Raw genomic sequence first — 24,888 nt, forward strand, 5'->3', positions numbered from 1 at the left:
AATTACCTGCCATACCTGCAAGGCTCCACAGAAAGAAATATTTTAAATCTCTAAGTTTCAGTGCATTAAGAATATTTACTGAGCCTTTACCATGTGGTGAGCACAGTACTGGGTTCTTGAGATTAAAAGAATAAAGAACGCACCCCTTCATTACTTACTGTCTCCACTGATACCTGCCTAGGGCAAGCCACCATCTTACTTCCCTGCACCAGCCTCCTGACTGGGCTCCCTGCTGCTGCTCTTGCTCCTCCCCAATCCTTTCTCCACCCAGGGTCCACAGCTGATCCTTCAGAAAGTTAAATCAAGACATGTCACTCTTGCAAAAAGCCCTCAAGGGTTCCCATTGCAGTTCTTACCTTTGTTTACCCTATCTTGTCCTGTCTCTATTTCTCTCTGCCACGCTGCCCTTCTACATCTTGAATGCACTAGGCTCATTATTGTTTTGTGACTGAGTGTGTACTGTTTTTTATTCAGGAGTGTGGTTCCCTTGGTCTTTGCATGGCTGGCTACCTATTCTCTGTCATTTCTGATCTTAGTTTAATGGGAGACCTTCCTCAACCACCCTATCCAAGGAGTCTCCGCTGTCTCTTCTTTTCTCTTCCTGCACTCTCTGAATTATCTGTTACACTTACTATGATATGTTTATCTGTTTATCTTTTTCTCTCACCAGCTTCCTCCTCTCCTCATCCCACCCCATGTGGAATATAAGTTCTGTGAGAGCAGGGACCTTATTTGTCCAGTTCACTGCTGTATCTCTAGCATCTAACACTGCCTGCAGCATGACGGGCAGTCACATTTTTTCAACAACATTTGAGAAATGAAAGAGAGGCCAGTGCTTTTAAAGATGCTGTAGAGTATTCAGACACAAATGACTAGCTCAACACTCTTAAGAATAAGCCATATATATAAACATGAGGTGTGTAGGGTATAGTGAGTATAATTCAGCCTAGAGAGTAAATAATGGATAGATTTAAGGTTGGAGCAACACAAGTGCCAGATTATAAAGAATCATATTCACCATGGTAAGATTTTGAATTCTGTGTAGGAAATAGAGAACCTATTCCCGCAGCGTTATGGAAGATGCATTTTAGATAAGGAACGAGATATGGCGATCAGTTTGACTCAGAAAAGGGAAAACCTAAACAGTGGAGTGAGAGGCAGGAGTACAGAAGTGGCTTTGAGATAAAGCATGCATTAAAATGGTCTTTCAACTGTTTGGATTTTATTATTTCAAGTTACCATTCCTAAAGGTTTATTTTCATCTACCTTTCAGAATTTGGTTGATCTTGCCGGCAGTGAAAGAGCTGCTCAAACAGGAGCTGAAGGTAATGAAAACTCATGCAATATGTTGGTCTGAATGTTTTCCTGTTGTTTTACAGAATAAAAAGTGCTAGCATGCACTTCATGATAAAGGTCTTTAAAGTAAAAGTCAGCTTCTGTATCTAGCTGTTAACTTCAGGCTACTGTAGCACCAATTTAAAATAAAGCTATGCAATTGATGGGATTGTAGAGCTGGGAAGCTCATGAGAGTACTATGAAAACGAAATTTTCATAATCAGTAAGGAAATTCAGAAAGGTAGTAGGGTACAAAATTAACATACTGCCATTAATAACTTTCATAATACAACAACCAGTTAGAATATTAAGTGTACAAAAAGACCTCATTTGCAACACTAACTTAAATAATGTAATACCTAGGAAGAAACTCAAAAATTTCACTAGAGCAAAATAAAGAAAACTTCAGTGCTGGCCGAGTGGCTCAGTTGATTGGAGCCATCATCCCTTACACCAAAAACATTGCATGTTCAATTCCCAGTCAGGGCACATGCCTAGGTTGCAGGTTCAATTCCCGGTCGAGTAGTGTACGGCAGGCAACCAGTCGAGGTTACTCTCTCATATCAATATGCCTCCTTCTCTCCCTCTCCTTTCCTGTCTCTCTAAAATCAATAAACATATTCTCAGGTGAGGATTAAAAAATTAAAGAAAACTTTAAAACAGACCTGAAGGACATAACCAAATACTTAAACAAATGAAAGAGCATATATAGATGGGAAGGTTCAAAATCATGAAGATGCCAGGCCTCTCTGTGTCAATTTCCTGCAGCCTGACATAGAGACACTCAGCCAAGGTGGCCTACATTCACCAAACCAGTGAATCCTCAGACCTGTGAATAAGAAATAAATGCTTGATGTTTTAAGCTGGTTTGTGAAACAGATATTACAGCCATAGCTGAATAAATCACCCATGATATGTGGTAGATTGCAAACTTACATGTCCCTCAACAAGGTGCTGGGTAAATCAGTTCTGATACATTCATACAATGGAATTCCATGTGATAAGAATGAAAAAGATCAATCATTACTGATAAGATATATCACCAAATAACAAAAAAAAGCAAAGTGCAAAAATAGTGTATTTAGTATGCTACTATTTGTTTAAAAAAGAAAGGGGAAAAATCAGTAGATAATGGACTTGTATTTCTAAAAATCTCTAGAAGATTAAGCTGATAAAAGTGGTTGCCTGGTTTAGGAACAGGAATAGGTGAAATGAAGCAGAAAACTGAGAGAGAACTTTTTCATTGTGTGGTTTTTTTTTTAAATGTTTGAGCCATTTGAGCTTAACAGTTTTAAAATGAAAACTTTTTTTAGTTGTGAACCTTTAAGAACTGATTTGATTTTAAGTCTATAGTTACTTGTATTTGGAAGTTTGGAAAAAATAGATTTGAACTGAGGAGTTAGAGACACTCTTTTAGGAAATGGGCTTTTCCTCCTTCTGATGCTTTTTCCTTTTGCTGACAACTTTGCTGATTCACTTAATAGGTGGGTGGAATAGAGGGTGAGCTCCTTCTACCATTCTATACCAAAGCATTGACTTTAGCATATGACCCTTTAATTTCTAATTTCTCTTACAGCTTACTGGTAAATAAGTTAATCATCTAGTACAGCGATCAATTTTAGTTTTCATATTTGTTTAATAAATTCAGGTATGCGACTCAAGGAAGGCTGTAATATAAATCGAAGTTTATTTATTTTGGGACAAGTGATCAAGAAACTTAGCGATGGGCAAGTTGGGTAAGCTTATCCCATTGTACATTTACCTATTAATGCTCATGTTCTTCATTAGGTTGCAAAATATAATAGTTCAGTGACAAAAGTACTGATTTCTCCGATGTATTCAAAAGCTTTTATGATTCTGTGAGCATACATGACTTCTTATACATATGACTATGACCAACTAAACTACTTTCTTATTTTAGATTTCTTTTTAGTTAGTAATTTTATCTGCCTTCTTTTACTTATAAAGAATTTATTTTTAAAAGTATAGCTAATTTAAGGTTCTGCATTAATAAACCAACTATTTTTTTGTTATATAAAAATTCTTACTCTTTTTCTTCCTAAACTCATTTCTCACTAAGTGGCTTCATAAATTATCGAGATAGCAAATTAACACGAATTCTCCAGAATTCCTTGGGAGGAAATGCCAAAACGCGTATTATCTGCACAATTACTCCAGTGTCTTTTGATGAAACTCTTAGTACTCTCCAGGTGAGTTTGATTTTTGTTTTAATCTCAACTTAATATGGGGAGAAAATCATCTTGAAGAAGAAAAAGTACCTACTAAGATTAACTCTAGTTTTTTTTAATGGACATAAATTAGTTGTCCATTTTGGACATTAATGGACAAAATGTGTTGTCTACTAAATAGCATTTAAAAATTTTTCCCAAACTTCAATCATTCGTATCTCACCTCCACAATTTTTGCCACATCCAAAACTTTTACTGAAATTAACATGATACTTTTCTTTAAATAACTCACTTTTTTACTAAATTTATTATAGAAGGAAACCTTATATCAATCCTATAAATGAAAAATAGCATCACTCGCAAAAAGTAGAAGGTGACTCAAAAAAGTGTGTATCTTTATAGCAGTAATTCTTAAATTCCTGCTAGCTAATTGTTTCTAGCCTTGACTCTGAGCTTAAGGCCTGCATTTTCTGTTTTTTGTTGTTTTTTTAAAGGAAAAATGAAAAATACCAATAAAACAGTCCTGGCTGGTATGGCTCAGTGGATTGAGAGCCAGCCTGCAAACCAAAGAGTCGCGGTTCAGTTCCCAGTCAGGGCACATGCCTGGGTTGCTGGCCAGATCCCCAGTAAAGGGCACACAAGAAGCAACCACACACTGATATTTCTCTCCCTCTCTTTCTCCCTCCCTCCCCCTCTGTCTATAAATAATTTTTTTTTTTTAAAAAGAAAAATACCAATAAAATAGCTTTCTCAGTGGAGGACTCAGTGTTATTTAATGGTCACCTTCACATTGTCACTTAAAGTTACTTCTGATACTCATATTCTAAGAAACATTGCTTTAAATCGCTGCTGAGCACTGGATCAAGGTCCTGTCAGAAAAACAAAGTTAGAAAACAGAGGCCCTGGTTTCACAAAGTGTATAGCCTTATAAGGAAGGTGAGACTGTCTTCCAACATGATTGCCCCAGATTAATGGTAATGTGGCTAATAAGTAGGATAGAATTCAAAGGAAGGACAAATGCTTTTGACTGGAAACAATGCTTCAGGAAGAGGAGGCATTTGCACTGGACTTTGAGGGGTAAATGGGATGCTAGTGAGCCAGCGATTGTAGGTTTTCTGTCAGCGTCTGTCTTTAAGACATTTCTTTGACTCTCCTGAAGACAAACAGCCAGGGTAAGTTACAGGCATTTGTGTTCAAAAGTATTAAGCCACCTGCAAAGAGCCTTGATTTTTCTCTAAAAACTTAATTACAAGTAACCTAATATTATTGAGTAAAATAAATTTTTTAGTGTCAAGCACTTAGACTCTTGTGTTTTTTTCCAGTTTGCCAGTACTGCTAAATATATGAAGAATACTCCTTATGTTAATGAGGTATCAAGTGATGAAGCTCTCCTGAAAAGATACAGAAAAGAAATAATGGATCTTAAAAAACAGTTAGAGGAGGTATGTATGAACCATGAATTTCAGTCAAGAGTGGGACAGAAATAGAATTGAAATCTGCCCGAATGCTCAGAGACTTTTACATCATCACATCTGAGTTATGCAACCTAACTTGAAAACAGTTTTCAACTAAGAAGAAATCAATTCAAAAGTTTTAGTTTAATTTACTATAAACTGAAAGATTTGGTTTCCCGAAATTATTTTAGATTTCATTTTTTATTTCCAAAGGGCAAAATTTGAGATTTTGAAATGGGCCAAGAAAAGATACCTTTTTTAAAAAGTGTCAAAAATTTAGAGAATTAGGTTAAAAAGAGATATCATGTGTGGTTACTTAAAACTATTTTCTATAATTCCATGTTATCTTGAATTCCTCTTCTAACTTTGCAGTAGCAATCTAATAAAATAGCATTATTACTTGTCATTGTAACATATTTGTTTTAATCATTATGCTCCCCTAGTGATCTTTTTAAAAGTGAACTAAAATATCATATGGTAGGCTTATAGGTACATGTCTTCCTTTACTGTAGGTATTCAGGTCTCTGCTTTTCTGACTTCTTTGCCTGTTATTTATATATTTTAAGGCAATTGGTAGAATTGCTCTAACAGCATTGTTATAATCTTATACATGGCATACAGAGTATGCACATGAGAAGAACTGTATATTTTACTCTATTATAAAACTCAGAAAGTATTATAACTGTATATTGGTGTTCTATAGGTAGGGTATTTTATTTCAAATAACATTAAAATTTTCATGGTTCCAAAAAAATTTATATTCTATTTTTTAAGCTACTTTCAAGGTTAAAACCTAGCTATGTTTATTATTAATATAACCAAATATTACATTCTACAGGTTTCTTTAGAGACTCGGGCCCAGGCAATGGAAAAGGACCAACTAGCCCAACTCTTGGAAGAAAAAGATTTGCTTCAAAAAGTGCAGATTGAAAAGATTCAAAACTTAACACGGATGCTGGTGACCTCTTCTTCCCTCACATCACAACAAGAATTAAAGGTAAAAAATACTTTTAAAGTAGACAGCTTAAACTTGGTATATAGAGAATAGAATTGACATTCCTGTATGTTTATTCTATAGTTATGTATTTCTTATCCTTTGATACAGTAATGTTCAAAAAACCCAGAACCTTTTGTGTATTTGTCTACACATCAACACCACCGAAGAGATTCATTGAAAATACTAACTCCTGATTCCCACATGTAGAGATCCAAATTCAAGAAGTCTGGAATACAGTCAAGGAATTAATTTGAAATGTACTTCTTAAGAAATTCTAATGAAATTGATTAGGTGATTGCAAACCACAGGTATCTAGAGTATGTGGGAATATTTTCTATTTAGACAAAAACTAATCTCAGGAAAACTGATGTAGAAGTCAACGTATTTGATCAAAATTCTGCTGTATATCTGTTATCCAGTAGATGTATTGGGGTGTACAATGGTGTCATGGTTAAGAATGGCCTCTGGAGCTGGACTGCATGGATTTGAATTCCCATTCTGTCAGTTCCTAACTCCTGACCTTGGGCAATTTCGTAAATGTGCTTTGTTGCAGTTTCCTAATCTGTGAGACAGCTTGATCCCCAACTCATAGGATGGATGTAGGAAGTAATGTAGAATGTGCTTAATGTCCCACAGAGCAAATCCTCAGTACATGTATGCTATTAAGGTTATCATTCATAGACATTATGTTCAAATCATCATGTTAGGTATATAGAAAACACTCAAGAACTACATGTTGACTGAGTGATGAGTAGGAAGTAGCCTAATGGAAGGTACAGAGAGGAGTAGTTCAGGAAAACATCTACATGTACAGAATTTGTGAAGAAAACATATTTCTTGGATTTAAAATGTTCCGATAGCAGGAGTATTTTAAACCACATTGAAGATTTTGAACAGACAGACAAAACTTCAAGAAACAACAACTTTATAGGTAAAGGCAGAAAAGAAGAATCCAGAAAGGAGCTCAGATTAGCTCTAGAATTACGGAAACCAAATGAATGTGGTAATGAGAGGAAGAGACTCTTTCAGAGAGGCAGTGTGTCACATTCTGCTGAGAAGTTAAATAAGATATATATAGACAAAAACAGTTTTGGTTTTAGAAACAAGAAGCTCACTTGAAAAAGCTATTTGTGTTATGTGTTGGGAGTGAAAACCACCTTGCAGTGGGTCAAGATGTCCCAAAGGGATGGGATCTTAAATACAGCAGAAAGGTCTGGCCTTAAATAAAGGGAGGAACACCTGTTCATTATAACAAGAACAGAGGAAAGGTTAAGCATCAGTATAAGTAATGCTTTCATAAATTTAGGGTTCTATTTCCTTTGTAAAATAGGTTTACTTTTTCTGCTCTGGTGGCAGGAGATGGTAGAGACACAAGTTTGTAGGCATGCCAAGTATTTGAAATAGTTTAGCCTTTGTAAGGAATGGAAAAGAAAGCCCACATACAGAGAGTGGTGAGGCAGCAATAAGGACCCAGATGATACTGGCAGCCAGTCTTTTGGCCCTGTAACTCTGACAGTGCTCAGGAGACTGAGAAAGGAAGTAGTGTAATTCATTTGAGTGTACACTGTTTTGAGATAGGTATAGGGAACAAAGAATGGGTCATATAATTTGAGACTGTTGACCCAAAAACATAGTTGAAGTGATTATCTGTGGAATCTAAGATAATTGGATGAAAACCAAGAGGGAGCTGGCGAGAAGGAAGTAGTGGATCAAGGAAATAGAGGTCCGTCTTAAGCTACATAGCTAAAATGAGATAGACTGAAACAATGGGGTGGAAGGATAGGAACTGTAGATAGAGCAGGGCGTCTAGCTTTTTTCAGGTAATGACAAGGCCCAGAAGTGTGTATGGGAGCAACAGGAGTTGAGATGATGGTCACAGGAGTCAAGGATTTATATGACTGGGCTTTTGCAGAGCGGGCTGTGAGAAGGGCTGGCCATTTCAAGCAAAAAGGTATTACATGATAGGAGCATGAAAGCATGCAGTTATACTGATATATATATATATATATATATATATATATATCTGCTTTATACAAATATCTGTAGTATACAGAAAATTTTGAGAGGCAATGTAGTGGAATGGTTAGTGGATAGGCTCTAAAGTTACAGGCATGGGCTCAACCACCAATTGGGTATAAGATCGTACATGAGTTCTCCCAACTTTTTAGATGCCCCCCCTCCCGCCCCCAGCTTCTCTATCAAATGGGTGTGGCAATAGAGGACTATTGAGAGAATCAAATATGATGAGATAATGTTTGTACTAGTAAAGGGACAAGAAAAAAAAGAATAGCTATGAAATATGAAAAAAACATGAACAGGAGATGGGCAGAGGAAGAAAACCGAGCAAACCAGAGTGAGTGATGCGGACATCTAGCTGAATGGGATAAAAACCAGGAGACAGAGGTGTCTCTGAGGGATGAGGAAGAAGGCAGTGTAGAAACTGAAAGAAAATGGTAGCTAAAGAGAAGTAAAGAGTCAAGAAGTTTTTTCCTTTACTCAAAAACAAAGAGAGGCTTGAGCACTTGTAAAGCTGAGAGGAGCCTAGTGAAAATGACAGATGTACAGATCACTGAGGGAGCAAGTTCCCAAGGGAGAAAGGAACATGTGACATCAGGAGCACTGCAGGAGGCATTAGCTTTACCAAACTGGAAGAGAATTGGCCCCGTGAAGGGCCCTGCAAAAGATTTAACAGCTGAAGAGAATTCAGATGAACTACCTGTCTATCCCTTCCCTATCCCTATCATTTCCCAAACTGGCTTCCCAAACGTGCTTTTGGTAGCTATGATGGAGGCCGCTGCTGCTCTCCGTCCTGTAGGACACCAGATTACTTCAAGTATTGTGAGTGACCCAGTTTTTCACCTAAGTCCCAGAGAAGCTTGTAAGTAAAGATTCAAATTAAAAAATAAAACTGAAATCATTTCATCAAATTTAGTATGGGATTAAACACTAATGTGACAATAATAAGAATTCTACCAAGTCGTTGTTTTTTAAAATGGAAACTAGTTCCCTCTTTATTATATGGGTGAAGTCATTTTTATTTGTATTTTTTTCTTCTTTAGGCTAAAATAAAACGAAGAGTCACTTGGTGCCCTGGCAAAATTAATAAAATGAAGGACTCAAACTATATAAATGAATTTAATATGCGAACAAATACAACAAAAAGCCTTAAAACTTCAGTAACTTTAGTAGGAGAAATTGATGAATGTGAGTGCTTTTATTTTTATTTTTTTCCTTTTCATTGATTTTATTGGGGTGATACTGGTTAACAAAATTATAAAGGTTTCATAAAGAACTGTGATGTGCACAGTTCTACAGCACATCCTCTCTACTCTGTATTGTGTGTTCACCACCCCAAGTCAAGTCTCTGTCACCATCTGTCCCACACCTTGTACCCTTCTCTGCCTCCCCCCAAACACCCTTCCCCCCAGCAATCACCACACCATTGTCTGTGTTCTTGAGTTTCTTCTCTTCTTTAATTATAGAAGTGCCCTACAGTGTGAGGCTTTACTTATAACTGAGTAAATGTGTAAACACATTTAAATAAAGTATATGTATTTTATACCATATGATCTCACTTATATGTAGTATCTAATGAACAAAATACACTAACAAACAATATACAAACAGAAGCATGGATGTATAGAACAGACTGACAGCTGTCAAAGGGAAGGGTAGAGGGGGCAACTAATGAAAGAAGATGAAGGGATGAGCCAAAGGACATGCATGCATGACCCATAGACACAGACAACAGTGTGGCGATGGCGGGGCTTCAGGAGGGAGGCGGTGGGCAAAGTGGGGGTAAAATGGGAACATCTATAATAATGTTAATAATAAAAATAAAGTTAAAATAACACAATAAATAATAAATAAATAATTGTATGTATGTATGTAATTTAGATGTGATTTCAATGGAGGTGATGATAAAAATAAATAAAGTGAACATTTAAGTTTTCTTTCCAGATATCTTAAAAATGATGCACTATCATTAAAGCACATAAGAGATATTTTTATTGTTTGTTTCTGTTCTAGTCATTACCTAATTAATTAGTGTTCATGTAACATTTGCCTTAAACTTTGCTATTCTTGAAAAGGTGGAATTGACACAAGAAACTTTGAAAATTGTGTCTAACACTTTAAGTATTTTTAGGTGCTTTTTTTTTTTTAATTGTCAAATACATTTGTCTCCATTTTCCCGCCACCACATTCCCCTGCCCCACGCACCCCCACCTCCCATCCTCAATCCTTCCCCTCTTTGGCTTTGCCCATGGGTCCTTTATACATGTTCCCTGATTTGACCATTCCCTTTCTCTTCCCTGTTACCCACCTCCCTCTTTCCCTCTCATTACTGTCGGTTTCTTTTTTCTTTCAATGTTGCTGATTATATTTTCCTTGCTTATTTCTATTGTTGATTAGGTTCCACTTATAGGTGATTTCATGTGCTATTTGTCTTTCACTGCCTGGCTTATTTCACTTAGCGTAATGCTCTCCAGTTCCATCTATGCTGTTGTGTAGGGTAGCTCTTTCTTCCTTTCTGCTCTGTAGTGTTCCATTGCTCAAATGTACCATAGTTTTTTGATCCACTCATTTACTGGGGGGCAGTTAGGTTGCTTCCAGCACTTGGCTATTGTAAATTGTGCTGCTATGAGCACTGGGGTGCATAGGTTCTTTTGAATTGGTGTTTTGGGGTTCTTAGGGTATAATCCCAGCAGTGGAATCATTGGGCCAAAAGGCAGTTCTGTTTTTAGCTTTCCAAAGAAATTCAAAACTTTTCCACAGTAGCTACACCAGACTGCATTCCCACCAACAGTGTACCAGGGTTCCCTTTTCTTCACAATCTCACCAGCACTTGTTGTTTGTTGATTTGTTTATGATGGCCGTTCTGACCGGTGTGAAGTGGAATCTCATTGTGGTTTTAATTTGCATCTCTCTGACGGCTAGTGATGATGAGCATCCTTTCATATGTCTCTGGGCTCTCTTTATGTCCTCCTTGGAGAAGAGTCTGTTCACGTCCCTTGCCCGTTTTTTAATTGGATTGTTTGTCTTCCTGGAGTAGACTCATGTGAGTTCTTTATATATTTGGAGATCAGACCCTGTCTGAGGTATCATTGGCAGATATGATTTCCCACATGGTCGGTTCCCTTTTCATTGTGTGGATGTTTTCTTTAGCCATGCAGAAGCTTCTTATTTTGATGAAGCCCCATTTGTGTATTATTTCCGCTGATATGTCCCTTAGAGCAAGTGGAAATATTGCTGCAAGGGTTGTCTTGAGAGTTTCCTGCCTATGTTCTCCTCTAGGATGTTTTGATGTTGTGACTTATATTCAAGTATTTTATCCATCTTGAGTTTATTTTTCTGTTTTGTGTTAAGTTGGTGGTCGAATTCCCATTTTTTGCATGTAGCTGTCCAGCTCTCCCAACACCATTTGTTGAAGAGGCTATTTTTACTCCATTTTATGCTTCTGCCCCCTTTGTTGAATGTTAATTGACCATAAAGACATGAGTTTATTTCTAGGCTCTCTTTTGTGTTCCATTGATCTATGTGTCTGTTTTTATGCCAGTACCAGACTGTTTTGATTACAGAGGACTTGTAATATAGTTTGATATTAGGTACTGTGATCCCTCCTACTTTGTTGTTCTTTCTCAAAATTGCTGGAGCTATTCGGGGTCGTTTATGGTTCCATATAAATTTTTGAAATGTTTGTTCTATTTCTGTGAAATACGTCATTGGTATTTTAATAAGAATATTTCTTGCCATTCCTTTCTGGCTTGTAATGTTTCTGTTGAGACGTCAGCTGCTAGCCATATCGAGGTTCCCTTGATATGTTATTAGCTGTTTCTCCCTTGCTGCCTTTAGGATTCTCCATCTTTAATGTTTGCCATTTTAATGATGATGTGTCTTGGAGTGGGCCTCATTGGGTTACTCTCGAATGGGACCTTCTGTGTTTCCTGGACTTGTGTGTCTTTTTCTCTCCTCCAATTAGGGAAGTATTCTATCATTATTTTTTCACATAAGTTCTCTATCCCTTGCTCCTCTTCTTCTTCTTCTGGTATCCTTATTATACGGATATGATTACATTTCAGGTTGTCCTGCATTTCCCTAAGTGCCTCTTCATTCTTTTTGAGTTTTTTTTTTTTCATTTTCTTGCCCTTTCTGGGAGCTTTTTTATACCTTGTCCTCCAGCTCGCAGATTCGATCCTCTGCTTCATCTACCCTTTTTTTGATTCCACTTATTGTTTTCTTAAATACAGAAATTGTATTCTTCATTTCCTCTTGTCTCCTAATGATAGTTTCTATGTCCTTTTTCAGGCTGATATAGTTTGCAGAAAGTTCCTCGTCGTTTCCCTGTAGTTAATTGTAATTCCTTCTGAACTCACTGAGCTCATTGAACTTCTTTAAAGCCTTTCTTTGGAACTCAGTATCTGATAGTTTACTTTCTTCTATTTCATTTAGTTTTCTTTCTGGGTATTCCTCCTTTCCCTTCTACTGGAGGGTATTTCTTTGTCTTTCTAGTATTTGTGAAACTCTTCTTTTTCGCTTCTGCTTCTTACATTGATCGTCTTGACTTCCTGAATTTGTAGTGTGCACTTCTGTGGTAGGAGACGGCTGTTTTCTCCTTCTGGATCTACCTCTCATGATGTCAGATGTTTACTCCCTCTGACCTTAGGCAACCTTTTCGAGACTTCCATGAATCTACTTTCTGTGGCTGTCTCATTCAGTTGTGAATCTAGTCGATCTGCATCCAGCAGTCAGGCTTAAGCACCACCAGGCCAGGGCTGAGCCTCCCTGGGGGTGAAGCTATTGTGTCCTCTCACGCTGCTGCCACTCAGGGAACTGGTTGCCTGAGAAAGATGACTGTTGTATGGAGAGGAATCAGCACTGGTATTAGGGGCATTTTTAAAAATATTAATACTGTGATAAAATCTCAAATTCAGAATTTCTTTTTACCTATATTATATAAAGGATTCTATATTTTATCACTAAATCTAGCCAATGATCTTAATTCACAACATAATACAAATGATTTCATCTGTTATTAATATATTTTGGCTGTCATACTGTTAACACATATTTGCTAATTTGATCGTATTATATTTGATCAGAACTTTTTAAAATTTTTATTAATTGACTTTGGAGGAAAGGAGCAAGGAACATCAATTTGTTTTTGTACTTATTTATGTATTCATTAGTTTATATTTATACATGCCCTGCCTGGGGGTCAAACCCGCAACCTTAACCTATTGGGACGATGTTCCACCCAACTGTGTTACCCAGCCAGAGCTGATCAGAATTTTAAAAATAATCTTCATTTTGAGTTTTTGGAAACCTATTGGCATACTTATGGATAAATTTTTTTTCCTCCTAATTATAGCTGTCTGTTCAGAGGCTGATGTTTTCAGCAATACCCTTGATACAGTAACTGACATAGAGTGGAATCCAGCAACAAAGCTGCTAAGTCAGGTAACTTAAATGTATTTTACCGAATATTATCCTTGTACTCTTTTTTTAAATTCATTCTATTGGTGTTTACTGTTGTAGCTCTGACTTAATTTAAATATCTATTTTGGTTGTAATTAAGGCTTCCCCACTTGCTAGACTCCCAATTGATAACTGTGCCATCCCGAGGGAAGCTTAAAACTTTATCAAACATGTATATGGTAGTAGCTAAAACTTTGCTTATGTTGATTACCAGTGGATCTTGGTAACTGTGATTTACTTTTTCTGTTTTGTCTTGGAAAATCCCCTGAGGGTGAAAAAGAGCTGATATTAAAAGTATCAAAATTCTCAGGCCTATAGTAGAATGATACATCAGGAAGAGGTAATATTGCCAAATAATGATGAAAAATAAATGTAATATATGGCCTTATCACAACTTTCGAAATAAAGACTCCTGTGGTGAATATCTTAGTAAATTTAGATTCTGTGTTAACTTTCAAGACTGTTAATGTTCAAAGAAATAGATACAGCTCTGTATATGTATTCATTAAAGAAAATTTCATTTTAATTTTGGAATAAAATTGCAGCCATTCTTGGGAATTATTATTAGCTAACCACTGTAATTTAGTTATAATTAATTATTAAAATTAGTTAAGCATTATTGGTAAAGCGCTTTTGTGTCCTGAAAGCATACTCTAGAAGTTTGTTGTTTTTGTAAAATCCCTGGTGGTGGTAGTTTTTATTTTCTTCATTGAGTATTATAAAACCTAGCAACCATTAGAGTTTCAGGGATCAATAAATAATACCTGTTTACTTCCTAAATTCAGAGCCCTCTGAAAAATAAAACAGTAATCAGACAGGAGGAAAAGTAAATTATCAGCTTTATTCCTAAGGATCTTAAGTATCTGTGGTAAAATGGACTTCCCATTATGCACCCTACCTCCTACTCCTGACCGAATTTTTCCAGTCAGTCACAGGCAGAGCATTTGTTTACATGATTTTTTTTTTTTAAATTCTGCCCCTTTCAAAATAGTCTTCTATTTTAAGTTAGCTAGTTTACAAAAATGCAAACCCTTTATTTTACTGTGGATCAGGTAAACTATTAGGATGATACTGAAAAAGAGAATGGCCTAAACTACCAAGTGATTCAAGGTTAAATTACTGACTAATCCAAATTTTAGGTAAGGAAACAAACTATGCTCTGAATTCTTTCTAACCTGAAAATCTGGTTTTGTTTACAATAGGAAAACTTAGAAAGTGAGCTGAATTCACTTCGTGCTGATTATGATAATCTGGTATTAGACTATGAAAGACTAAGAAAAGAAAATGAAGAAATGGAATTGAAATTAAAAGAAAAGAACGATTTGGATGAATTTGAGGCTCTGGAAAGAAAAGCAGAAAAAGATCAAGAGGTAAGGATGTGGAAACATGAAATTAAACTAAAACAACACTTTTTTAAGAAGTATCGTTCTCTTAAAGATATTTATTAATAAAGTTGAGATTGAGGATCCAGGCATTTTCCACATGCATACACAATTTAGAGAATTTTTAAAATAATCCATTTATATTATTTTTAAAATAGTTAAATCATATTTGTTTCTCTTGTGCTTAAGCACAAGAAGAAAGAATTCAGAACATCTTTGTTAAAGTTTGGCAAATCTGCTATTGATGGAAGTTTTAATATCTAGCTGAATGTTTTATGTATGTATACTACATATTAAAGGAATTTGTTTTCTTTAGGAAGTATATTACTAAATAAGCAGATAGCACATTATTAGAATAGCTGGGGAAGCTAATTTTCCACATTTCTTTTCACATAAGAGAGTTATTGTGAAGATTAATATAACTAATACTAAATAGTTTTAATGGAATTTTTAGAAATGAAACAGATCGTTTAAATTTTCTAAGCATATAATATTAGGCTCATGTTAAGAAAACCTACCTAACTCAGAATGAAACTTGGTGGACTTTAAATTGTCCTAAATATTCAAGAAATTTCATAGTGCTGAGAGTCCTTAACATAGAGCGCACAGATACTATGAATTCTTTTTGCAGAATTTTTGAATGTGAATTCATTTTTCTGGAACAAGAATCCATAGCTGGTATTATACTTGTGAAGTGATCTATGAATCCCCTGAAAAAATAGAAGTCAATGTTTCAGTATAGTTCAAATATGAGTTCATTTGCAGATATTTCTTTGATTTCTATGTAGATATCCCAAAGACACAGAATTCTTTTTCCTCTGTATCATTGTTTAGTTTCTCACCCTCTTTACCTTATTAAAGGGAAAAAAGACTTCTGTACCAAAACTAGTATTTCTGTTCTACCTACAAATTAAAGTTACTCCTACATTTCACAGGCATTTTATCCAGGGAGGTAAAAGTTGGTAAATTCTCCAGAGTTTCTTTTAGCTTGTTTTAAAATTTGCATATTAACAAAATGTAGAATATCATGAAAAGAATACTAGACTTCAATCAATAAAACCAGTTTTATTGAGAGGAGATGGTCTAGTGTCACAGTTAAGGGCCAAACTACCTGGATTTAAGCCCCAGTTTTGCTACTGACTAGCTCACAGATTCAAGCCTGGTGTATGTTATTGGCAAGGTCTTGAGCACATCATTGAATCTCTCAGGGTTTAATTCATGTATATCTCCATCCTTGAGGTTAGGCCAGGGGCTTGCCAAGGTCCATTCTAACTCCACATTTTCATCTAATTTTTTATATATTTCTTGTTATAAATAATATGGTATAAAATTAACTTTGGGTATACATGTAGCAATAATCTCTCTAATTTTTTCATATACTATTTATACATTCAATTAATAATAAAAACTGAAGCTCACTGAATTGAATCACACACAAAAAGATCACAAAATAACAGAATCTATGGCTTAAGACTCACATCTTGATTTTTTTTCTTTTAACCTCTGTCAAGGGGGAAAATAATATTATTTTCTTTTGTTTTACTTGAACACAGATTGAAATTCTCAGCTCCGTAAGGTAACCTAAAAGATTAAGTAATAAAAACTTACTCTATTCAAAGGCCATTTTACAATATCCATTCCATGTTAAACTAAAAACATAAGTCTATGTGTATACAGTAAAATATGTTCCAAAATGTACTTTTGGGGGAAAAGTTTAACAAAAAAGGAAGGAAAGTCAAATTATGGCCTTAGGATATGTACCCTGTTTTGCCTAAGGGTTTCATGAAAAATCACTAAAAGTTGTGGATAATTTTCAAATGGGAATAATGTAATATAAGGTATTTAAACAGTAATTTTAGAGGGAGAAATAAACAAGTTTCATCATGCTCAGAGAACAAGTGAAATTTCAACCCGCTACCTATTTTAACTTGATCTATTTAATCTTAAAATTTTCACAACCTGGGGATTTTTGTCTTAAGAAGTTAAATTTCATTTTACCTGCAAAAAATTATAGTTGAAATCTGCAGTATTTCTATGTAGCAGTAGACTAACTTTTGATCATATTGTACATTTTCTCTTTATGCTCAGCATCTTAAACAATATATCATTTACTGGTTACTTTCAGATCATTACAAAAATCACTTAATGTTTTCCTGTTTCCAATACTTAGAATGAAGTGCTGTTTCAAATAAAAGTGGGACAATTTTTCTTTCTGAATGCTTTCAAAAATTGATTGATTATTTTGTTTCTTATCAGTAAATGTGATTTTATTGCACAACAGTTAGAACCGGAAAACATGGTAAAAAAGCAAATTTAAATTATAACCAGTACAAATGTCTAAAATTTTGTTGAACAAGAGGGTAGCCACTAATTACATGTGGCAAATGAGCACTTGAAATGGGCCGTCTGAGTTGACTTAAGTATGAAAACAAGAATTTAAAATATATTCTTAATTTTTATTGATTACATGAAAAAATGACAATACTTATTTAAATAAGCTGCTATTTTTGTAAGTCCCTTACGTTCTACTGGAATTTGCATTTATACTTTAGACAGTTGAAAAATGTAAAACAAAAGCATTAACTCTCCAGTATTTCCTCTAGAATAAACCAACAAGGCAGTAGTTGACAATCCCATTAATATCTCTATAGCTTTGGTGAACAGTAATAATAATTGTAAAGGTACCATGAAGCTACCCTAACCCAAGCCTAAATTCTAAATCACAACTCATTAAAAAGTATGCCAGTGTAAAGCCAAATGAATAATTTATGGGAAGAAAAAAAAATCTTTTAGGATAAATATATTTTTGTACTTACCCAAAACAAAAGTCTATTAGAAGTATATATATTTTTTTAAGTTTGATTACTACTTTATCTTCTCCATGTGGTGCATGCTAATTTGCTTTTGAAGTTACTGTAGCTTTGTTAACAGATGACAAATCTGTCATTTGGGTCATGCTAAAGTTTCTTGTTTGCTGGCTTCCTGGGATTTTCATATTTTTTTTTCTTTTTGGTTGATTGGGCTTGGTGGTTGATTTTGGTTTGGGGCTTTTAGTTTAGTTTTGTTTTGTTTTATACTTTTAAATAACGAGATGTTCTGTTACAGTAGCTTAAATAACTGATCTCTCAGTCCCTTCTTACTGTGTTGGGTGATTCTGAAGTAGTAATTCAATACTTTTTTTTTTTTTTGCTTTATTAACTGTTGGTTTGCTCTGTTGCCTGTTCACATGCTCTTACAGATGCAACTAATTCATGAAATTTCGAACTTAAAGAATTTAGTTAAGCATGCAGAAGTTTATAATCAAGATCTTGAGGTGAGCATTTATGTTGGTATTTCTACTGATAAGGAACTAAAACTATAAGCCAAATCATACATAATTGAACATGACTTCAGAAAATAAAAGGAATTATATTTTTAAAATATCAACTTTTTGAATTTTACTATCTAGCAATTTAAACTGTTAAATATAAGTTCTTTTTAATCCCTTAGAATTCACATACTATTAGATTGTTTTATTCTTCTTTAATTTTTTTTTAGAATGAATTAAGTTCAAAAGTAGATCTTCTTAAAGAAAAGGAAGACCAGATTAAGAAACTACAGGAATACATAGATTCTCAGAAGTCAGAAAGTATGAAAATGGACTTGTCATACACATCGGTAAAAATCAGGATTATGTTGTGTGATCGTATTAATATTTATAGTATACCATCGTTATTATCATCATAGCAAATGCTTATATTGTACCAACTATGTGCCAGGTATTGTCTTAAGTGTATTATGTATAGTATTTTATTTAATCTTGTCAATAACCTTATGAGACGGTGAGACTAAATTAGGAATATTACCATTTTAATTGATAAAGACCCATTCATAGGGAGTTGAGAATGTCATCCTTAGAATGAATGTAAATAAGTTAGTGATGAGCCCTGGCTGGTGTGGCTCAGTGGATTGAGCACTGGACTAGGAACCAAAGGGTCACTGGTTCAATTCCCAGTCAGGGCACATGCCTGTGTTGCAAACCAGGTCCCCTGTAAGGGTTGCACGAGAGGCAACCACACATTGACGTTTCTCTCTGTCTCTTTCTCCCTCCCTTCCTCTCTGTAAAAAAAGATAAATAAAATCTTTTTTAAAAAAAATGTTAGTGATGAGCTTCCATTCAAAATTAGTGCTTAAAAAAATGTTTTAAAATTTTCAATTTCTTTTATACAGATGCAGACAGAAATGCATACTCAGTATCCTTAGGTGAACATTTATGTTTTTGTTAAGTATCTAAAACTATAAAATATACGTAATTCAGAATGTTTTCATAAATATCATTAATTTCGTTTCACTGATATGAACGCATTCTCATTATTTAAGTAGCTTTTTTTTGTTGTTCAAATATATTTGTCGCCATATTTCTGCCACCACTTTCCCCTGCCCCATCCACCTCCACCTCCCACCCTCAATCCTTCCCCTCTTTGGCTTTGCCCATGGGTCCTTTATACATGTTCCCTGATTTGACCATTCCCTTTCTCTTCCCTGTTACCCACCTCCCTCTTTCCCTCTCATTACTGTCGGTTTCTTTTTTCTTTCAATGTTGCTGATTATATTTTCCTTGCTTATTTCTATTGTTGATTAGGTTCCACTTATAGGTGATTTCATGTGCTATTTGTCTTTCACTGCCTGGCTTATTTCACTTAGCGTAATGCTCTCCAGTTCCATCTATGCTGTTGTGTAGGGTAGCTCTTTCTTCCTTTCTGCTCTGTAGTGTTCCATTGCTCAAATGTACCATAGTTTTTTGATCCACTCATTTACTGGGGGGCAGTTAGGTTGCTTCCAGCACTTGGCTATTGTAAATTGTGCTGCTATGAGCACTGGGGTGCATAGGTTCTTTTGAATTGGTGTTTTGGGGTTCTTAGGGTATAATCCCAGCAGTGGAATCATTGGGCCAAAAGGCAGTTCTGTTTTTAGCTTTCCAAAGAAATTCAAAACTTTTCCACAGTAGCTACACCAGACTGCATTCCCACCAACAGTGTACCAGGGTTCCCTTTTCTTCACAATCTCACCAGCACTTGTTGTTTGTTGATTTGTTTATGATGGCCGTTCTGACCGGTGTGAAGTGGAATCTCATTGTGGTTTTAATTTGCATCTCTCTGACGGCTAGTGATGATGAGCGTCCTTTCATATGTCTCTGGGCTCTCTTTATGTCCTCCTTGGAGAAGAGTCTGTTCATGTCCCTTGCCCGTTTTTTAATTGGATTGTTTGTCTTCCTGGAGTAGACCCATGTGAGTTCTTTATATATTTGGAGATCAGACCCTGTCTGAGGTATCATTGGCAGATATGATTTCCCACATGGTCGGTTCCCTTTTCATTGTGTGGATGTTTTCTTTAGCCATGCAGAAGCTTCTTATTTTGATGAAGCCCCATTTGTGTATTATTTCCACTGATATGTCCCTTAGAGCAAGTGGAAATATTGCTGCAAGGGTTGTCTTGAGAGTTTCCTGCCTATGTTCTCCTCTAGGATGTTTTGATGTTGTGACTTATATTCAAGTATTTTATCCATCTTGAGTTTATTTTTCTGTTTTGTGTTAAGTTGGTGGTCGAATTCCCATTTTTTGCATGTAGCTGTCCAGCTCTCCCAACACCATTTGTTGAAGAGGCTATTTTTACTCCATTTTATGCTTCTGCCCCCTTTGTTGAATGTTAATTGACCATAAAGACATGAGTTTATTTCTAGGCTCTCTTTTGTGTTCCATTGATCTATGTGTCTGTTTTTATGCCAGTACCAGACTGTTTTGATTACAGAGGACTTGTAAAATAGTTTGATATTAGGTACTGTGATCCCTCCTACTTTGTTGTTCTTTCTCAAAATTGCTGGAGCTATTCGGGGTCGTTTATGGTTCCATATAAATTTTTGAAATGTTTGTTCTATTTCTGTGAAATACGTCATTGGTATTTTAATAAGAATATTTCTTGCCATTCCTTTCTGGCTTGTAATGTTTCTGTTGAGACGTCAGCTGCTAGCCATATCGAGGTTCCCTTGATATGTTATTAGCTGTTTCTCCCTTGCTGCCTTTAGGATTCTCCATCTTTAATGTTTGCCATTTTAATGATGATGTGTCTTGGAGTGGGCCTCATTGGGTTACTCTCGAATGGGACCTTCTGTGTTTCCTGGACTTGTGTGTCTTTTTCTCTCCTCCAATTAGGGAAGTATTCTATCATTATTTTTTCACATAGGTTCTCTGTCCCTTGCTCCTCTTCTTCTTCTTCTGGTATCCTTATTATACGGATATGATTACATTTCAGGTTGTCCTGCATTTCCCTAAATGCCTCTTCATTCTTTTTGAGTTTTTTTTTTTCATTTTCTTGCCCTTTCTGGGAGCTTTTTTATACCTTGTCCTCCAGCTCGCAGATTCGATCCTCTGCTTCATCTACCCTTTTTTTGATTCCACTTATTGTTTTCTTAAATACAGAAATTGTATTCTTCATTTCCTCTTGTCTCCTAATGATAGTTTCTATGTCCTTTTTCAGGCTGATATAGTTTGCAGAAAGTTCCTCGTCGTTTCCCTGTAGTTAATTGTAATTCCTTCTGAACTCACTGAGCTCATTGAACTTCTTTAAAGCCTTTCTTTGGAACTCAGTATCTTGATAGTTTACTTTCCTCTATTTCATTTAGTTCTCTTTCTGAGTATTCCTCCTTTCCCTTCAAGTGGGGTGTGTTTCTTTGTCTCCCCAGTATTTATGAAACTCTTCTTTTTTTGCTTCTGCTTCTTAAATTGATCAATCTTGATTTCCTGACTTTGTCGTGTAAACTTCTATGGTAGGAGACGGCTGGTTTTTCTTTCTGGATCTGCCTCTAATGATATCAGATGTTGTCCCCTTCTGACCTTAGGCAGCCTTTTCGAGACTTCCATGAATCTACTATCTGTGGCTGTCTCATTCAGTTGTGAATCTAGTCACTCTGCACTCAGCAGTCAGGCTTAAGCACTACAGGATGGGGCGGAGTCCCTCCTGGGGGTGGGGTTATTGGTTCCTCTCACGCTGCTGCCGCCGCTGCTGCTGCTGCCGCTGCTGCTGCTGCTCAGGTGAGTGGTCTGCCTGAGCCAGATGGCTGCTGCCATTTTGGGGAGGAGTCAGCACCGGGATGCCGCTGGCTACTCTCTCTCTTCTCTCCCCAGAGCCTCGCTCTCGAGTCTCTCCTCAAGTGTCTCTCAACCACTCGGTCCCTTTTGGCTAGGGATCTACTATCTGCAGCTGTTACTCTGTACTCAGCAGTCAGACTTCAGCACCACAGAGTCTCCTGTGGGTAGGGCTATTTTGTCCTTTGATGGTGCTGCTGCTCAAGGGAGTGGTCTGCCTAAGCAAGATGACTGCTGCTATACGGGAGAGGAGTCAGCACTGAGATCCCGTGGGCTACTCTCTCAGTTCTCTCCCCAAAGCCTCCGTCTCCAATCTCTCCTCAGGCATCTCTAGCTCTCTCTGCCCCTGCCTTCACCAGAGCCCAGGGTAAGTCGCTCCAAATAAAATTTCTCCATTAAAATTTGCGTCTCCAGCCACCCATCTCTAGCAGAGAGCAACCCTGCTGCTTTTCACTACTGGCTGATTTCTCTCATCAAAGTTAAGTGTGTACTTTTTGGGCTCTGGTGCTGTAACCTCGACATCCCCACTTATGGTTTAGACACCACTCATCTCAGGGGGATCCAACTGATCATTTTAATATCCTTCTGGTGCTGCCACCTGTGGGCACCCCACACACCTTCTGGAGTCTATCTCACACTCCTTAACAGTTAGGTTGTTCCAAAGCTGATTCCTCTGTCTGTCCGAGGTTATAAGACTCCTCTCTCACTATTGTTCAGTTGTTTGTTCCAGGTGATTTTTCCACAATTTAGTTATAATTCCAGATTGGTCCTGGGAAGAAGTCAGTGTGACTTCCATTCACTCCTCTGCCATCTTGCCCTCCTTCTTAAGTAACTGTTTTTAACAGTTTGAGTATTTTTCAGAAACTATTCTAGATGACTTTAGTTAATATAAGATTGTGGCATTAAGTAACATTGAATCTCATGGTGAAATTGTTGATTTTTTTCTTTTCTACTTGCTATCAAGCCACTTGATTACTTTCAGAGACTGTCATTTTAATTCTAGTTTCTTTTAATTTTTTAAAAATTTTTATTCTTCAGATCATGTTTATTCTATTACACTGTAATAATTCTAGTTTTTAACACCCTTTTTAAAAAGGTAACAGTTTCTAGCTTGAATTTTTTAAATATTAGTTTCTGTTTTTCTTTAGTTTTTGTTTGAGTTTTTCAGAATACTCTTTATTACCTTCTTTTAGTACATATTTGCTCCTTCTATTAATGTAATGACAAATGACTCTTTTTAAAAGTATTCTCACTGTTCTGAGGCCACGGAAAGTAAGAAAGGTACTTTCATATAATCCTGGAAAATAGTATTGATAGTAGCAAGCAGAATTGTTCTCTCTTTAAAAATTGTTTATCTCTTTCTTACTCTTTATTTCATTCATTTGTTCATACATTCATTCATTCATGCATTAATATTTTGCCAAGGACCTATGGTTGAATTTATGTAAACTAAAGTAGTTTTAACTGCTCCTTCTCTCTACAGATGGGACTTCTGATTTTTTTTTTCATGAATTTATATGTCATTTGCATTTCCTCTTCACTGGGTTACCTGTTCATGTTTTTTCTTTATTTTCCTGTTGGATTTTTTTTCTTTAAATTTATGAAGTAATATCCTTAATTTTAATTACAACTAGTCACCTGTTGTGTTTCGGAGAGTATAACTTAAAATAAAAATGCATAGGAAACTTTAGCATGCTAGCTGAACAAAAGTGTGTTAACATTTTCTAACTCTAAGTAAGTTAGATTTCATTAAATCCTTTTTTGTCATGTGTTTAGGAAGACACTGAAGACCTAAAACAAAGGAAACAGACTCTGCTTGATGCTGAAGCTGTAGCCCTTGATGCCAAGAGAGAATCAGCCTTTCTTAGGAGTGAAAATCTCGAATTGAAAGAAAAAATGGTACGTGATTTTTGCAATATTTATAATAAAGTATTTGTAATGATCAGTGTATTTTTCTGAATTTGCAATGTTTCTCTCAATAGAAAGAACTTGAAAGCATATGCAAGCAAATGGAAAATGATAATCAGTTATATCAAAGCCGGTTGGAGGCAAAAAAGAAAATACAAATTGATCTAGAGAAAGAATTACAGTCTTCTTTTAATGAAATAACAAGACTTACCTCCCTTATAGATGGCAAAGTTCCAAAAGGTATTTTGTAATTTCAGACTACCTCTTTGCAAATCTGACTTTCTCTAAATATATACCTAAAGGATTTTGCAATTAGATTCCAATGATTAAAAATCTATTATCTCTGATTTTTTAATAACTTAATATTAACTTTTCAATATTATTTGTATCAGTATGTATAAATGTTTCCATTGACTTCAAATCATAAGGGTTAAAAATTACTTCTCAAATAAATTAGACCTGATCTTGAAAAAAGTGATTCAGGAATTATTAACATGTTTGATCATGGATAGACTTGGGGGGAATGATCTCTTTGTAGTGTATACAAGTGTCAAATTATAATGTTGTACACCTATAACATATTTTTTTTAAAAACTACGTGTTAGCAATTAGATTAGCTGTTTATCAACATTGGTTCCTTTTAAAATAAATTTTACATAAATCTGATTAAAACTTTAACTGTATGTAGTTTAAGTTGACCCAATAACAAGTCTTTTTATTTAATTTACCGATAATTTCCTAGATTTGCTCTGTAATTTGGAATTGGAAAGAAAGATTACAGATCTCCAGAAAGAACTGAAGAAAGAAGTTGAAATAAATGAAGGCTTGCATCAAAAAATTAATTTGCTCTCAGAATTGACATCTTTACCCTCAGAAGTAGAAATGCTAAGGAAAGAGGTAAACATATTTTTAAGCAAATAACTCTTATTTTGATGGTAAAGTTAAAGCAGAAAATATTCTGTTAAAGAGATGTGACAGAATATTACTGTTTCCCAGTCAAATCTTAATTTCAATGTCTCTTTTTGC

The 24,888-nt window shown here is 35.6% G+C and overlaps 1 protein-coding gene across 1 annotated transcript in view; it reads left to right on the forward strand.

Annotated features, from left to right (window-relative positions):
• The window catches only part of CENPE (centromere protein E), a 73,956-nt gene that overhangs the window by 8,060 nt on the left and 41,008 nt on the right, over positions 1 to 24,888 (forward strand). Inside the window, exons 9-21 of the mRNA XM_054591830.1 lie at positions 1,274 to 1,325; positions 2,984 to 3,071; positions 3,416 to 3,545; positions 4,847 to 4,966; positions 5,817 to 5,975; positions 9,035 to 9,179; positions 13,345 to 13,433; positions 14,654 to 14,821; positions 18,072 to 18,146; positions 18,371 to 18,490; positions 23,731 to 23,853; positions 23,937 to 24,102; positions 24,605 to 24,759. Coding sequence (XP_054447805.1) covers positions 1,274 to 1,325; positions 2,984 to 3,071; positions 3,416 to 3,545; positions 4,847 to 4,966; positions 5,817 to 5,975; positions 9,035 to 9,179; positions 13,345 to 13,433; positions 14,654 to 14,821; positions 18,072 to 18,146; positions 18,371 to 18,490; positions 23,731 to 23,853; positions 23,937 to 24,102; positions 24,605 to 24,759 — 1,590 coding nt within the window. The remainder of the gene's footprint in view (positions 1 to 1,273; positions 1,326 to 2,983; positions 3,072 to 3,415; positions 3,546 to 4,846; positions 4,967 to 5,816; positions 5,976 to 9,034; positions 9,180 to 13,344; positions 13,434 to 14,653; positions 14,822 to 18,071; positions 18,147 to 18,370; positions 18,491 to 23,730; positions 23,854 to 23,936; positions 24,103 to 24,604; positions 24,760 to 24,888) is intronic.

This window comes from Pteronotus mesoamericanus, unplaced genomic scaffold (genome assembly GCF_021234165.1).
Source record: "Pteronotus mesoamericanus isolate MK-2021 breed Mesoamerican mustached bat unplaced genomic scaffold, CSHL_Meso_final scaffold_232, whole genome shotgun sequence".
Classification (NCBI taxonomy): domain Eukaryota; kingdom Metazoa; phylum Chordata; class Mammalia; order Chiroptera; family Mormoopidae; genus Pteronotus; species Pteronotus mesoamericanus.